At 38.9% G+C, this 17,833-nt stretch overlaps 1 protein-coding gene across 1 annotated transcript in view; it reads right to left on the bottom strand.

Moving 5' to 3' along the window:
• cpne9 (copine family member IX) overlaps positions 1 to 17,068 on the bottom strand; it is a 265,994-nt gene extending 248,926 nt beyond the window's left edge. Inside the window, exon 1 of the mRNA XM_047026495.1 lies at positions 16,936 to 17,068. Within this exon, the coding sequence (XP_046882451.1) occupies positions 16,936 to 17,012 (77 nt within the window). The 5' untranslated portion in view covers positions 17,013 to 17,068. The remainder of the gene's footprint in view (positions 1 to 16,935) is intronic.
• Positions 17,069 to 17,833: the final 765 nt, after the last annotated feature.

The raw sequence follows: 17,833 nt of genomic DNA, 5'->3' as shown, positions 1-17,833 counted from the left end.
TATATTCCAGTCAATCTCAAATCTTTCTTGAGGATCTCCAAAACAAGTAAATGTTTAGAGTAAATTCAGTTCTAAATATTTGTATATTTGTATACTCAAATATGTCCTCTTCCTGTTGAGTACAAAATTAGTATTCCATTGATTACATCAGTGTTAGTTGATTGGCTCAGCAGATGTCGATCCATCATGTTGTTTAAGGATGTTTAGTCACTTGCATGAGTCCAAGTTGGTCACCACAAAGGTTGTGTAGGCTGTGACTGACATTCTCTTGTTTTGAAATGCCCCCGCCCCCACCTTTGTGCTGACCGACTAGTTGTGATTTGATATCAAGCATTAAGGCCACTCCAATATCCAACCTTACCACGAGCAGAACAGGTGCTAACATGAGCTAAAACAGCGTTCACATGTAACCCTATAAAACAGGCAGAAAGAGTTCAATATGACAAAGCTGGAAGAAACATTGGCATCAAATTAAATAATTAGGATGATGACACCACCCAACACTCAACAAACCAGAGTGTAAAAATAACTAAACAATTAGTATACCACAACCACATTAGTCTAGCTATTAATTAGGCAATAATCTACAGATTAATGTTTGGCCACACAACAACCATAATTGTTTTAATCAAGACATCAACCAAAAAGAAAACCTCTTGATTGTAAATACAATTTAAGTACTTTTTTTCCAATAAGGCTGCTGATGACACCCCATCAGTGTAAGAGAGATAGGAGGAAATTTTGGGCATAGTTGGTGGCACTGGTGGTAAGACATAGGGAAGCTATTTATTTTCTGCCAACTCATTTGCCAACTATACCCTCCTGGTGATAATCAAGGTATACTCTGGTAGGGGTGTGGGCTTGGTGGGGGGGACTGCCACGGTTCATTTGTCTAATAAGATCTACCAGAGTTCAGTTTGGGTGGCAGGCAGGAGGTCTTAAAAAAAAAAATGGTGTGTGCTTGTCTCTGTGCCTATGTTGAACACACACCCACATGCAGGCCTGGGAAAATGCTGGACCATACAAATCAATTCACAAATCAAACTATCTTATATATCTGTCTCGTACACACACAAATCAACTCACTGATATTTTCATTCAAAGAGAAAGAGATGTAGAGAAAGAGAAAGCTGGTGTCACATATGTGTGTCAGCAACTGGTAGACTGGTTACTACTTTACTACTGTTAATCTAAAATTATACATTGGTATTAGAAAAGCCCTGTAATCATTTTGTCAGAAGTTAGACAAATTCTAGTCACATTAACATATAAACTATAATTCCAGTTGTGTGTGTGTGTAGTTTTATAGTGGTATTTTAAGTAGACATTTGTAGAACAATTAGCTTGAGAACCGGGCACTGCAAAGTTTTAATTTTTCAGGTGTCTTTCTCAGAACCCTAAGATGTGCCGTAACGTTGTTTGGATTAGTGCTTAGCGTTTCTGAAAAAAAAACAATATCCGTAAAAGGTTACATATGTGTTGCATGACGGGTACTTAATGCAAAAATAAAGGATAGCCTGCTGATTGGATGATGAGACCATGAAAGATACTGATAGGAAGAGGACGAGAGCCATGTTAGCTATTAGTGATGGGAAGTTTGGATCATTTTACTGATTCGGTTCTTTGAATCTTGTTCAGTAAAATGAAAGAATCTTTTTTCGAGTCATTCGTTCATTTCAACGGGGGGGGGGGGGGGGGCTATACTAGCCTGGTTCTAACCAGACCCTCGTACATTTCATTTGTAAAGAGGGTCTGGGATCTCTCCATTGACAAACGTTAACTTCCTTGAAGGCGGGTCCTCTGTTGAAGTTTAAAACTATTGGATCCACCCAGAACCACTCTGATTTGCCATAACCAATCGCAAGCGTTCGCCTTAGCCAACTCCTTCACCACTACTGTTACGGAGCTAGCTGCTGTAGCTGGAAAATTGAACTTTTCCCGAACCCCGTGGGGAGGAGGGCCACAACATCATGGCCACTAACAAAACTCAGCAAGGAATGTTCTTGCTCCGGCTTTAACCTATATTCGGCAGCGTTGCCACAACCGCAGAATAGTTTCGCTCGCATCTTTCTCTGCCGCCATTACTGAACTACTCAAACAAGTGCACAACATTAACGTCACGTTCTCAGCCACTCCCTCTGTTCGCTAATTGGACCTACAAAAAATGTGTTTCTGGAAACCGACTTCAGAGCCAAGCTCCCAGACCTAGTACAGAAGCAAAATCCAAATTGAGCGGAAGTACATAAGAGGACAGAGCCAGGCTAGGCCTATACGTCCACTGCAAACACTTATCATATTTTCATGTAGGTTAGTGCATGACATGTGCACCAGCAGATACTATTTCAAAAGAAATTCCTGCATTAAAATTATGTATCATGACAGTTTGTATGATTTGGTCATTAATTATCACGGCAAACAATTACATCGCACTAAACTATAAGTGTAAATGTTAAGTGAAAATCTCATTCACGTCTTACTAAAACAGCGGCCACGCGAAAGGGAATAAGGAAACGGTTTCCTCTACACAAAAATATAATGCGGGTCACGTGAAAAAATGATCCAAAGACTCAGAAAGTCTGGAAATGAACGAATTGTTCTTTTCCTCTAGCCACCAGTACAGAGCCTATGCAGGTCACGTGAAAAATTATCCAAAGACTCGTAGAAAAGACCGAGTCGGGAAATGAACAAATCGTTCGTTTCTCTAGCTACCAGTACAGAACCTATGCAGGTCACGTGAAAAATGATCCAAAGACTCGTAGAAAGACCGAGTCGGGAAATGAACGAATTGTTTGTTTTCTCTAGCTACCAGTACAGAGCCTATGCAGGTCACGTGAAAAATGATCCAAAGACTCATACCCGAAGACGGAGTTGGGAAATTAATGAATCATTTCTGTTTACTTCGACGAGCTTATGCAACAGTCCCAATGCGCGGCCACGAGAAAATGAACAAATCACTCTTTGAGAGGACTCGTTACTCCCGAGTCCTTGTAAGGATTCGTTCAAAATGAACGAATTGTTCACGAACGACACATCACTATTAGCTATTTCACCTTAAACTGGCTTTAGTTCCACGTCTTCTATTTTATGTCACAGTTAAGTAAATATACCTTTGGTGAATATTAGGCCCCGTCCACACTAGCCCAGGTAAATACAAATACGCGTATTCGAATTGAAAACGATCTCCGTCCACATTAGCGTTTTCATTGACCCCAAATCAATATCAAGATTTTTTATAAACAAATTAGGGCATTCTAATCTGCTGTGTGAACCATAAAATCATTGTGAATTTATTGTTTAAAAACAGATTATTCTCATTCGAGAATTGAGCCAAAGCGATTGAGAAAAACTGTAACATAACTAAATTCACTGGTCTTTAAAGTATCCACTTAAGATTGTCTTGCTAGTTGTTGTTAGTAAGCTGGCTTTGGTTCCACATCTTCTATTTTTAATTGTAGGTCGGTAAATATGCCTTTGGTAATGCTTTAAATTGAGTGTATATTCTAGATTTTACAATGTGAACATGTCGTTTATTACAAGTGAACGTTTGAAGTGAGCATTTCCTGTGTAGTTTGAAGTTATCATGTCATGGGACCTTTAAGGTTAGCATGTCATTCAGATAGAGGGTTGTATATGCTAGCTTGCTGATGTTAGAGCAAACTTGTGTAGTGCGCAGTTTGTTAAAATAGCTAAATTCACTGATCTATAAAGTATCCACTTTAAATTATCTTGATGTTAGTAAACTTGCCAGATTTTCATCCAAGTTCAAGTCTTATTTGTCAGGTACACTGAACAACACAAGGTTAGACTAGGCACTAAAATTCTTAAGACAAGACAACGCAAGCACCTGGATAACATAACATAAAAGTACAAGGAACATAATTTACATGTATGCTGAGCTTAAATAAGTGAAACTTCCTAAATATACAGATAGCAATAAATAATCGACTATACTAACCCTAATACTAAAACTTCCTAAATTACAGATAACAATAAATTGTACACTATACTAACCCTAAATGCACATAAAACCTGTTTCAACCCTAACCTATTCTAACCTAAGTGGAGTACAGTACAATAGTGCAAATTTGCAGATCAGTGACTAAGTCAATGACCATACAGGAGCCTGGTAGCGAGGTACAGTGAGGTACAGTAGTGCAATGTTACTGATGTGCAACCAGTAGCTGAAAGTGACAGTGTATAAGTGACTAGTGTGCAGTAAATCAATGTCCATATCAGTGTCCATTCAGAAGCCTGATGGCCCTTGGGTAGAAATGCATCCATGGAGCTGGCACAATGAATATGGCTTCAGCAATGGAGCTGGCTCTTAGATAAGAAAACTTGTAAAACAATGTTGTCAATAGGCATAGTACTATAACTATTTTCTGATGTAAAATATGGCTATGGTTTTGATGACTGATGGGGTAAGATTATTCAACAGAAAACCAATATACATATTGATCAACATGGCATAAACAATTGGTAATGTAGGAAACAGCAGAAAATCAGCTACATTAAGTTACATGAATGCAAAGCATGGGCAAGAAAAAAAAATGCTTTTATGATATGCATAAATGACAGGAAGTAATGATAATGTGGAGGAAGTAATTTTGAGAATTTCAATTGTGATCTGACAAATGTAGGTACAAAAGCAACTGATAAAGACTGCAGCTGCATAACAGGCACACAAATCACAAGCACTACCTATAATTCCAGGAATATTTGTTTGTGTGTTACTGATATCTTCATCATCAACTGGATCACGGGCACTGTGCACTAGCTCATTGTCCCCAATACCCCACTGAGGGTATTGGGGACTCTATATATTTAGTAAAAAATAAGGAGGAAACAATGATAGATAGATAGTTTTTATTGTCATTCAACAGCTAAGTGCACATAAGAACTAAATGTTGTTCTACTGGCTCCTAAGTAGTAGCCTGGCTCTGTCCTCCTACGTACTTCCGCTCAATTTTCATTTTGCTTCTGTACTGCGTCTGGGCTTGAGGTATATTGGTCAGATGTCTCCGGTAAACTTTTTACTGGTCCAATCAGCGAACAGAGGGGGTGGCTGAGAACAATGGGCCTCATTCTCGAAACTTTTCAAAAAAAAAATCTGAAATATTTCTTACGGGCTTCGGAAAAACAACGTAAGAAAAAGACATCCGCCAAATTCGTGAACGCTTGAAAATGTGTTCCTACGTAGCAGAAGTTTTCTGAGCTGTGCTCCCCGGGACGAGTTTTCTTAAGTTGAAAGCGCGTCCTCGTGCTCCTAAATTTGCATACATACAAGTCCCGAAAGCTCCTTATAAGGGCACGCAACAGCAGTGACGTGTGCAATCAGAATCAACACAATTAGGAAAGCAACAGGAACGCAAGTTATGTCCAAGCGAAAAGCCACCGGTGCACAGGTGCAACATCATACCAGTAAGATTAGCATTGGAATTGTTCTCCACTGGATCTAACAGTGTGCACACTAAGCAAGGTTAATTATTATAATTATTTAAATCCGAGGATTTCTGTTATGGCAAGCCGTTTTATGATTTAACCAATGAATTCTTGATATCCAAAATTCGAATTCTTGATATAAAAAATGCAATTGTAAGCTTTTTTACGAAGTATGACAAGCCGTTTTATCATTTAACCAATGAATTTTTTATATCAAGAATTCAAATTGTTGATATCCAGAAGTGAATTCTTCTCAAGAATTCATTGGTTAAATGATAAAACGGCTTGCCATAGTCTGTATAGTTGAACGCAATCACCAACGATTTCTCATAACTTCATTAACACTTCAAACACGGAGAGTTTTCTTAAATGCGATTCCTTTGATCCTTGTGTTTTTTTAAGGAATCGCATTTGAGACAACTCGAAAGCTGATTTACGACTGCTATTTTGAGTTCGGAAAGTCTTCTGAAGTTCAGAACAAATCCCAGATGAGAAAACTTTCATGAATGCCAAATGTTTTCCTAAATCCAATTCAGAAGAAATTCCTTCTTTAATTTAAATTCTTCTTAACTGCGTTCGAGAATGAGGCCCAATGACGTTGATGTTGTGCGCTAGTTTTAGTTGTAGTTCCTTAATGGCAGCGGAGAAAGATGCGAGCGAAGCCATTCAGTCCATTGTGGCAACGCTGCTGAATATCCAGAAGTTAAAGCCGAAGCAACAACAATCTTTGATCCCCACTGGGTTAGTTATTTTTTCCAGTTAGCTCCGTTAGTGGTGAAGGAGTTGGGTAAGGCGAACGCTAGCGATCGGTTATGCCAGATCCATATGGAGCAAAATAAGGGCCAAATAATTTGCTAATTCGAAAAAAACATCTGTAGTTGAAAAACTAAAGCTTGACATTGTTAAGTTTTGGTTGAAAACTTGAAAAATTAAATCACGTATTCAAAGAAAAAATAAGTGTACCAAATTTTTTATAAGGTTGAATAAAATGTTGATAACATTTTGGAATAATTTTGAAAAAGTTAATAATTTAAATTTTTCACTTTCATATTTTCACATAGTTTGACATTTCATGTTTATTTTTTATTTTTTTCATTCTTTTTTATGGAGTTTCAGACTTTTGGCCCCTATTTTGCGTAGGGGGCGTGGCTTCAACTCAGAGGCGGGAATTATGAGTGACAGCCTAACAAAGAGGCAGAAGACTCGGCAGTTGGCATGGCGTCCCCTTCGCCAACACAGTTTCATACTTCTGCGTATCTATGACACGGGTTTACACATCTATTTTGCGTGCCATATATATGCCAAATCGGAGATCACTAATTAGACGTTGGTTTTCGACTAAAACGTAAATTTTCAATGTCAAGCTTTCAATTTTTGACTACAGATTTTTTTATTTATTAACAAAACATTTGGCCCTGATTTAGCTCCATAGAGGCTCTGGGCAGATCCAATAGTTTTAAACTTCAACAGAGTACCCGCCTTCTAGGAAGTTAATGCTTGTCAATGGATCGAGCCCAGACTGCAAAAATGCTATGTACGAGAGTCTGGTTAGGACCAGGCTACCTAAGTAGTGCTCTAACAAAAAATAAAAACAAACAGTACTCCTGTGCGGAGTGAATAAAAATAAAGGCAGATAGATACCATATAAAATATAAATATTGCACATACCGTATTTTTCGGAAATAAAGCCGCGGCTTGTTCCCCAATTTTACTGTTTTATTGTGGTTGTATGGTTTATATTTCGAAGCGGCTCATAGCCTGGTTTTAGAACAAAAAAAGTGGCTTTGTCCCAAGATCTCTACAGACCGTGCAGCTAATTTAATGCTCAACACTTGAACAGGGGCTTATTACTTGAAAGAGGAATTATTTCTACTGTGTCAGTTACACTATCAGGGCTTGGAAATACAATTACTTGCAAATGTTTAGTAGAACATAACATTTCATAATTATTTCAGTAAATCAAACAGCTGCAAGACCCAGTGAAATGTTACATACAGCTAGCAAACTAACGCTAGCATCGCCAACAACATTGGCTAATTCAACTTTGGTAGTGTATCCAAGCTCTTTGTAGGTTTGTTTTAGATATAATTGTATATGGTCAAGTGGACAATAGTGGACGCGGTCTCTTTTCACAACTTGTATTTTCCCACTGCTCTTCTTGACATCGCCATTCGAACACCTCTCACTGCAGGGTTGCCAGGTCTGTGTGACAAAACCAGCCCAATGGCCAATCAAAACCTGCCGAAAACCAGCCCAATGGCCATTAAAACCAGCCCAAAAACCAGCCCAATATCAGAACTCAAAATATACCCTAAACCATATACACTGCTTTTAAAGTCCAACAGCATTGCTATCATTGCTAAATGTATTGTAATATCTACAAAGTAACACCAAATGTTTAGTATGCTAACATTAATAGCAGTTTTTAGGTTTACTCAGGAGACTGAGAGCATTAGGCATGTGTGTACACGCACAGTGCATGTGTGTATGTGGGCGTATCCCATGTCCATGTGTGTACGTGCTGATCTGGAGTAAGTTTTGTAGGATTTGGGTATAAATAAATTATTTCATTTAGAATCTGGATTTTTATTTAAAGATACTCATGTAGTTTGCATGCAAAATAGGTGTACCCGAACCAGCGGACAAAAAATTCAACCCGCGGCAACACTTCCAAAGTAGCCCAATTCCGCGGGAAAACCACGGACCTGGCAACACTGCCTCACTGACTTCAGCATAATACCTACGGCAACTCCCGAGGGACAAAACACCCTTGTCCGTTTTCACATAGAAAGGTCTGCTACAGTAGGCTATCCTCAGGATTTGCAAGGTAGCTAAACGTATACTATATCTAAAATAATTTTGTAAACATAACAATGAATTTTGCCACTAAATTAGTGACTTGGCTTTATTTCTGGACATACTAGAATGCGAAGTTGATGTCACGCCGCGTTGAATTCTGGGTAAATGGTTTGGGCGCCATCTTGTGAGGTCAACGGATATGCAACATACATCAGTGGGAATCTTGATCAGCACATTTAGAGGCATCAAATATTTCCAGGGAGGGCCCCTCTGTACTGATCCGAATGAGGTCATCGGTGGGGGATGGGTTCAAACCTTTTTATAGTCAATGGTTCAAACTAGTAGTTCATGGAAAATTTCGTTTTTATGTTGTATTAGCAACGGTCCGCGCTCTTGGTTTTCAGACTTAGTTGGGGGGTTAATTTTGTTCACGGAAGCATTGTTTAAGTTTCTATTGTTGAACTCTTGTGTTTATTTTGATATGTGTAGTGTTGGATGTTAGTTTGAGTAATTTTGAGTTCACCACCTCTTTTCACGTAACTGACAGCTTCAATACGTTAAAACCATAGACGGTATCCTTACGAAAAATAAGTATACTTCAAGTTTAATTTGTAAGTATACTTAAGTACACAAAGTGTACTATTACCATGGTACTTAAAGTATACTAGCAGTGTACTTATTTATATACTATTTTTGTACTAAGTAAACTGAATTGGCCCACTTTTTAGGTCATTTAGTACACTTTACTTTTTTGGGATTTACTTTTGAATACTGGAAAGTAACATGTGTCGTGCACTTTAAGTTCATGAAGTATACTTCCTAAAGTACTTCAAAGTATACCTTGGAATACTCTAAAGTAACCTGTGTAGTGCACTTTCAGTTCATGAAGTATACTTCCTAAAGTACCTCAAAGTATACTTTGCAATACTTTCAACTGCACTTTCACTTCATGTAAGTACCTTAAGAATTAAACTTAATGCATGTCCATTTACTATGATTTACAAATATATTTAAATGTTTAGGAGCCCCTCAAACGCCGCCGATCTTGCGTCACTCGATGAGAGCGGGGGCACTCGTCAAGTGACACAGCAGATTCTTATGTGAAAGAAGTTATTTACTGCATATACACTAATAAGTCAAATGCGGGAGTCAGATGGCTGAGTGGTGAGGGAGTCGGGCTAGTAATCAGAAGGTTGCCGGATCGATTCCCCGCCGTGACAAATGACGTTGTGTCCTTGGGCAAGGCACTTCACCCTACTTGCTTCGGGGGGAATGTCCCTGTACTTACTGTAAGTCGCTCTGGATAGATGTTTAAAAAACGAAATTCATGAAGTTACATTTGTATTCCGAACAAACGGCAAACTTATCAGCAAACTTTAACACTATTTACCGCCTTGCATCATGGGAATTGACAAGCCAATGAGCCACGCTATCTTCATTTTTTCACTGCATTTCAATGCATAATGCAACCCTTCTGCCAGATTCTTTCTCAAGTAACGTTTTTCCATTAATACTCCAATTGATAACTATTAGTGTAAAAGTATATGGCTTCATAATGTCTTGGCAGTAATTAAGGTTACAGCTTCAGTACCAAAAAAGATTAAATGTGCAATGCATGATAGATTTTCTTAGACATGAATATTAGAATATACAAGAATATACATGGATCAAAAGATGTTTTTTAACTGTAATGTACTTTAAAAGTATTTTGACTGTTTTTGCTGTATAATAATAGAAACATTTACATTGTGCTCCAAAAGAAATGTATACAATTTTCTGTTTCTAAGCATACTACTTAAAAGTATACAAAAAGTTAACTATTTTCAAAGCTTACTTAAAAGTATATAAAATGTGAACTATTTTCTAAGTATACTTCTTAAAAGTATATCAAAAGTAAACTATTTTCCAAGCATACTCTTAAAAGTATATCAAAAGTGAAATAAAAGTGTACTATCCATAGTTTAGTTTACTTTAATATACTTATTTTTTGTAAGGGTATGTCTGTGGTTAGAACTTGCTCAAACCTGTGCGCCCAAATATTTTACCGCGCTTGCTCACATATTTTTGGGCGCACTGTAGTAGAGCCAATATGCATGATTATTTAAAGGAAATCATGAGAAAACAATAACATTTCATGCATCAATGTTTACAATAATCTCCGTCCGTAGGCTACATCTTCATTTTCAACCACTTGTATTACAAGATAGAGGACAACTAAGTACATATGAAATATACATATTTGTGGGCAATGTAGATAGCCTATATAGTGTAGCTAGCTTATGTTTATTTAGCACAGAAATCTGCAAACAACGAGGCATACAGGCTACTACGGTCAGTAGCTGCCTGTCACAAATGCAGAAGCCGGATCGTGTAATTTTGTCCTGAAAAACTTGCGTTACTCCAACAAATGCTTCTTAATAAAAAAGTTTAGATTTTTAATTTACAAAATTGACAACATATGTTAACTTCGTAGCTTTTCAGCTTGCCGCGGGGCATTCTGGGTACCAAGACGATTGTCACTACAATACCAAACAATGCATGAGTATAGAGAATGCGAAGTTAAGTCACTGTAGGTTAACGATAATTCATGCCTTGTTGCATATTTGGGATCGCAGCCATCTTTGCAGGCTACACGCCCTTTCCAGACGGCCAGTCTCAATATGGGAACTTGCCATGGCTCCTGCCTCAATATCTTCGCTGTTTAATCACCAATTTTATTTCTGAAAACTGCCAGATACTCGTGACAACATAAGCTAAAAGGACATCTACTTTGGTTAAGGGGTTAAGGGCATTAGCTTAGTTAGATACGCATTGTTTGGAGTTCTATTGTTGTGTTTGTTCTGTTTTGACATGATATGTGTAATGCTATGCTCTGTAGTTTAGATAATTTGAGTGTTCACCCTGTCAGAGAAATTAAGAATGTGATGTTTTATACTGAATAATACATGCTTAGCATTCTTTGTCAGCAGATAACAGAGCCCTCCAAACTAGACTCTAGGCTTTCTTATCACCCTGGGGGAAGGGTGAGCATTTGTTAAGACTAGAAGATGCTGGGGGTTTTGTTTGTTTTAAGGAGATGCTGTGTGACAAGGACTAAGATGGGGTGCAAGGTCTGGAGACCATCTGCTTGACCACTTTGTTAAGGAGCTTTTACGACATCAGGAGATCCTGTTGTGTTTCAATCAGGGTTGATGTCGTAAACATGCACACACTCAAACACGCACACACACAAGCGCGCCAGGTCTATGCAAGGGAGCCAATGAAGAAGAGTCATGGTACATTTGCATGCCTTTGTCTTAGCCAATGACTGAAAATAGCGGGGCTGTTTAAATAGCTAGCAACACAACATGCTAGCAGACAAACTTGTAGCACAATGGCGTGGTCTCCTTACGGCCGCAAGCAATAAAGCTTTCTTAACTTGTTCACCGACTGGCTGTGCAATGCTTGATAAATTAATATTTCTGACACACCCTGATTGGGAATGTTGTCTAGTTAGATGGCTATCCAAGCTGTCCAATGGAAAATGTTTCTGGGGAAATAAACAGTCGTGAGCATTGTTCCGCTCAACGCTAGCCGGGGCTACGGTATCGTTTTTCCCGTTTAAAGTGCGGCCTATATTCCAGTGCTGCCTATACTCCGGTTTACAAACACGAAGCTCCCATTCTGGTGGGGTGCGGCTTATAGAAGATGCGTCTTATTTTCTGAAAAAATACGGTAATATACATGGGTATTGCACATTAAAAAGACACTATATAAATACAAAAATCCCTTACAAACAGCAGCATATAAGACCAATCCACATGAAGCTCAGTGTAACGCATGGAGATGTAGTGATTAGGGGTTATTTAGAATTCAGAAGTCTGATAACTTGTGGGAAGAAGCTGTCGCAGAATCTGGCTGTTCTGGCCCGAATGCTGCGGAACCTCTTGCCATAGGGCAGCAGCGAAAACAGTTCTAGATTTGGATGGGTGGGTTCTTTGGTTATATTTTGGGCCCAAATTAGACAGCGTTTGTGTGCGAAGTCCTGGATGGAAGGCAGTGAAGACCCGATTATCTTTTCCGCTGTCCTCACCACTCTCTGTATAGATTTCCAATCGGAGGCATTGCAATCCCCAAACCAAACTGAGATACAACTTGAAAGATGATGGGATGACAACCTGTTTCAGTGAGATGTTAAAGATGTATGTGAGGCAGTGATGTGCGGTCAGGGTAGGCAAGGGAGGCAGTGCCTCCCCTGTGTCATCATGAAATGTAAAAAAACGAATAATATATAAAATACTAATATTTGTCCACTGATCTGTGATAGAAATATAATTATTGGATGATTCCAATGATTTTTATAGCCAATATCGCAGAATTTGTGTATTTTCCTGTTCAAATACGGGGAAAGAAGCGGAAGGAGGCAGCAACTAGCTGTGCCTCCTCTCGGATTGCGCAATCCCACACAAACTGGGCTAAGCTGCAAATTTTTTTGCTCAATTTGAGCACGTACAATTTGATCTCTCTGTATGTCACCAATGTAATGTTTGTACACATTTTTATTATATGTCCTCACATTTCATAGTCTTGGGCATTTATTTTACGTATTTATATAACATATTAGTCTAGCTGATCGTACATAACGCCGCAGTGAAAAAGCAGGAGGGGAGGCAGCCAGTAGCTCTGCCTCACTGAATGGGGCGTGTGTGAGCACACAGGCTTGTTCTGCTTCATGTATTACAGACAAGTGCCATTGTATGGTTGTTGCTAGTTAAAAAAGTCAAATAGAAAAAGTACACCCTATCGTTTATTTTTTGTTTTTGATTATAAGGTTATATAAATATAATCTTGCATTTTTATAATCTTGCATATCTTGCATATACAGTGCCCTCCAAAAGTATTGGAACAGTGAGGCGAATTCCTTTATTTTTGCTGTAGACTGAAAACATTTGGGCTTGACATCAAATAATGAACGTGAGACCAGAGATCAACGTTTCAGCTTTTATTTCCAGGTATTTACATCAGGATCTGATGCACAACTAAGAAAATATCACATTTTGTTTGAATCCACCCATTTGTCATGTGAGCAAAAGTATTGGAACAGATATACTTAAAACATATTTAAGTGAATAAGACTTAATATTTAGTTGCAAATCCTTTGCTTTCAATAACTGCAGCAAGTCTGTGACCCATTGACGTCACCAAACTTTTGCATTCTTCCTTTTTGATGCTTTCCCAGGCTTTCACTGCAGCCTCTTTCAGTTGTTGTTTGTTTTGTGGGGTTCCTCCCTTCAGTCTCCTCTTAAGCAGGTAAAATGCATGCTCTATAGGGTTTAAGTCTGGAGATTGACTTGGCCAGTCTAATACCTTCCATTTCTTGCCCCTGATGAACTCCTTTGTTGTTTTGGCAGTGTGTTTTGGGTCGTTATCTTGCTGCATGATGAAGGCTCTGCCAATCAGTTTGGTTGCATCTTTCCTTAAATTGGCAGACAAAATGTTTCTGTAGACTTCCGAGTTCATTTTGCTGCTGCCATCATGTGTTACATCCTCAATGAAGATTAATGAGCCCGTCCTAGAAGAAGCCATGCAAGCCCAAGCCATGACATTACCTCCACCGTGTGTCACACATGAGCTTGTGTGTTTGGGATCATGAGCAGTTCCTTTCTTTCTCCAAACTTTAGCCTTTCCATCACTTTGGTAAAAGTTAATCTTTGTCTCATCAGTCCATAAAACTTTGTCCCAGAATTTTTGAGGTTCATCTCTGTACTTTTTGGCAAATTCCAGCCTGGCCTTCCTATTCTTCTTGCTAATGAGTGGTTTGCATCTTCTGGTGTAGCCCTTGTACTTTTGTTCATGAAGTCTTCTGCGAACAGTAGATAGTGATACCTTCACTCCTGCCATCTGGAGGTTGTTGCTGATCTCACTAACAGTTGTTTTAGGGTCTTTCTTTACAGCTCTCACAATGTTTCTGTCATCAACTGCTGATGTTTTCCTTGGTCTACCTGTTCGACGTCTGTTACTTAGTACACCAGTAGTTTTCTTCTTCTTCAGGACATTCCAAATGGTTGTACTGGCTATGGCCAATGTTTCTGCAATGGCTTTGATTGATTTTCCATCTTCTCTAGGACTCACAATTGCTTGTTTTTCACCCAAAGACAGCGCTCCGGTTTTCATGTTGTTTTCACCTCTGAATACAGTCTGCATAGACAAAACCTATCTTACCCAATCTGAACCTGAGTGTAGACATTCAGTGGTATTTATTGATTGAATAATGTATGTAATAGGACACACCTGGGCAACAAAACACACCTGTCAGTCATATGTTCCAATACTTTTGCTCACGTGACAAATGGGTGGGTTCGAACAAAAAGGTGATATTTTCTAATTTGTGCATCAGATCCTGATGTAAATACCTGGAAATAAAAGCTGAAACGTTGATCTCTGGTTTCACATTCATCGTTTGATGTCAAGCCCAAATGTTTTCAGTCTACAGCAAAAATAAAGGAATTGGCCTCACTGTTCCAATACTTTTGGAGGGCACTGTATATAAGCTTAACATTTATCAAAACTGGACTTTCAATCAAAACTGGAAGTGATAAATCATGGAGCTAAAATATTTGCTTCAAACGAAGGGAAAGAAGATAACAAAGTATATAAAACCAGATCTAAAAATAATTAGTTATTTTAAAGAATAAAACAACATTTGTCTTTTTTTATGGACTGTATATAGTTTCATTTCTATTGAATGAGTATGAATTGTGATATTGTGATGGCAAATTGAGAACAAAGATGCGGAGTAAATGCGCTCTTAGCCGCTATAAATGTAACGCTTTTCTTTGGCCAAATATGTGTGTCTAAAGAAGGCTGATATGGGATATGAAACATAATCATTAGTCAATGTGCAAGCAGCCAGTTGAATGGTGAATTGATGCTGCTCTGTTGAATTCATATATTTTTTTTATATGACTTTGAAAGAGTCAGTGCCGCCCCAGCCACAAACCTCACCGCACATCACTAATGTGAGGACAGGAGCCAACTGATTAGCGCATTCCTTTAGTACCTTGCCTGGGATGTTGTCAGGCAAGGTACTTAAGGTTCAACAGAATCAGGTGTTTCTTACAGCTGTTAGTAGCAAACCAGGTTGGGTTGCGCTGTGCAATACAGAACCTACCCAGTTGACTAAAAGACACAACAATTTTGAAGCAAATGTTTACTTTTACAATGCCCTTCATTGATGCAGCCCCTGTGCGTGTTTACTTACATGTCACACACAATACATACACTTAAATCTTGATGCCAATTTTAGCAGCAGAGCCAATCCTAGGATAACGTTCAAAAAGCTATGCACACATCTGTCAAAGGTCTGGAGTTAATGGTGCATCAAAAGCTGTCAAACAAACACACATCTCTCATGTGATGAAAGACATTTTTGATGATCTGGGGAAATGTTATGTTGTAACACCCCACACAGGTCAGAACAACAGACAGGCTGACATCCATTACAAATCAATTCCTGGCAATGGTTTAGGCCATATTGATTGGGTCAGGCACTTATGACTGGCTCCCTGTATGCCAAATGACATAACATTAATGTTCCTATTTGTTATGATTATTCATGTACTTTACTTTGTTTCTATCAAACACATCATGTTGTGGTCTGGTCACTGGATCTCTCTGGATGCACCAACTCTCTATAATATCTACAGCTGATGCCTTGTCGAGTGATGGCTTTCTAAATTCACCCAACCCAATTCTGTCCGTTTCACGGACCGGAGACAACCCAATAAACCCCAACTGTTAGACCAACCCTCAATGGACAGAGGGTCAAAAGTGCTTATCAACAATATTTTCATATTTTTCTACCCAATACAATACACTAGCGTGATACGCTAATGTCAGAGAGATGTCAGCTCAGGAAATATAGTTCTTTTAGTGTGTTCTATTTTGTTCTACTATTGGATTATAATGAAACTGCATTTTGGGGGAAAATAGCTATTACAATCATTTAAATATCGGCAATAACAGGGTATGCATATTTAAGTCCATGGCTGTTTCAAGGTGAAAAAGCAGTCTTTTTTTCATTATGATTCGTGATCTGTTGGTAAATATTAAAATATCTCAATCTGGGGTAGCCTCAAAATTACATTAATATGGTACCAAATATTCCCATCCGTATACACCTGAAAAGCGTACACTGCATCCTCTCAAACGCCCCCTCACATTTAGAGATGACACGAATTTATCCAACATAAAGTCTTGCTGTGGATTATTGACGGCGTATTCATATCCAGCAGCATACACATCCATGTGATCTGGTGAGTTGCTCGACCTGGGGCTCTCGAAGGCACTCAGAATAAATAACGCTAGCTACTGCGCCCCCACACAGTTATACACCCACCGCAAATGCAAATGCCTCGCAAAAGTCTGTGATTCTTTCAAATAAGTAAAAAGGTGTTTAAATAAGATGTAAGATAGTTGACATGAGGCTAGTTAAATTTGGCCAGATGTGACCATGCTCAAGTACAGGACAATGAGTGAAGGGAAACGTTTTGATCTAATTCTGTTAGGAAATCTTTGTCAATATTGTCGACATTCTTATGCAATTTCATTCCATATCAGAAAACTGCTGTCGAATATGTCATTCCACATTTTCATTTCATCATACCTTTTTCGATTGAATTAGAAACATACTGAATGCTATAAGTATTTTCTTACCTGCACGAGACGGTAACTTCTATCTTCGTCGCAGGTACAGTGGAGTTGAGTGGGTCGAATTCCCCAATAGACGCCATATTCTGGTTTAAAATGGGTTGTTATCAAATTCAGAAGTTATTTATGTATGTTTAGCCGCTCTCGGGCGTTATATTACGAACCGTTAAAGGGTTCACTAGGAAAAAGAAGACAAAAGCTCAAAGTGACGACTGATGACATTCGTCTTCACAAGGTTGAGGGTAACGCGTATACCTGTAGGTAAACCAAGTGACAGCGCTCGAGATATTCATTGCAAGGAGGTGTGGCGGTGGATGCATTTCATTCATCGTGGAGAGCGCGCGTACGCGTCACTGGAAAGCAATAGGTCCTTGAATCTCCGTATTTCTCACTGTTCATCGGCAGGTGGAGGCAGAGACTGTCAGAAGTATCTGACAATATCCTTCCATATTCGTAGATCAGGCTACATGGCGAGTTTAATATTTGCTACCAAGTCGCGTAGACGGAACAACAGCTATTGGCCGGATTTCCCAGATTCGTTAAGAAGCTCTTAACTCAACTCGGCTTATACTTTACTTAAAGGCAGGGTAGGCAATGTTGTTGAGAAGCACTTTGTCATATTTGCCAAAAGTAACTTCACGTCTTGATAGCAACCAATATCTAAAGGTTTGACGGTAATATGAAATCATTTCGATATCAGTGGGCGTCGCCATACTGTAATAAACACGACCAATCATTAAAGGGAACCCTGACTATTGATTGGACGGCTACCTGTTTGTCTACCTACCCACCTGCGCACACTCTGCCCCTGCACTCACTCTGCCCCTGCACTCAATGCGCGTTACTGTAGTTTTGCGGAGTGGTTTTGATGGGAGGGGGTGGGAAATTTTGGTTTGAATTGTGT

This window comes from Hypomesus transpacificus, chromosome 9 (assembly GCF_021917145.1).
Source record: "Hypomesus transpacificus isolate Combined female chromosome 9, fHypTra1, whole genome shotgun sequence".
Classification (NCBI taxonomy): domain Eukaryota; kingdom Metazoa; phylum Chordata; class Actinopteri; order Osmeriformes; family Osmeridae; genus Hypomesus; species Hypomesus transpacificus.
This window is presented reverse-complemented; position numbering and strand designations above follow the sequence as displayed.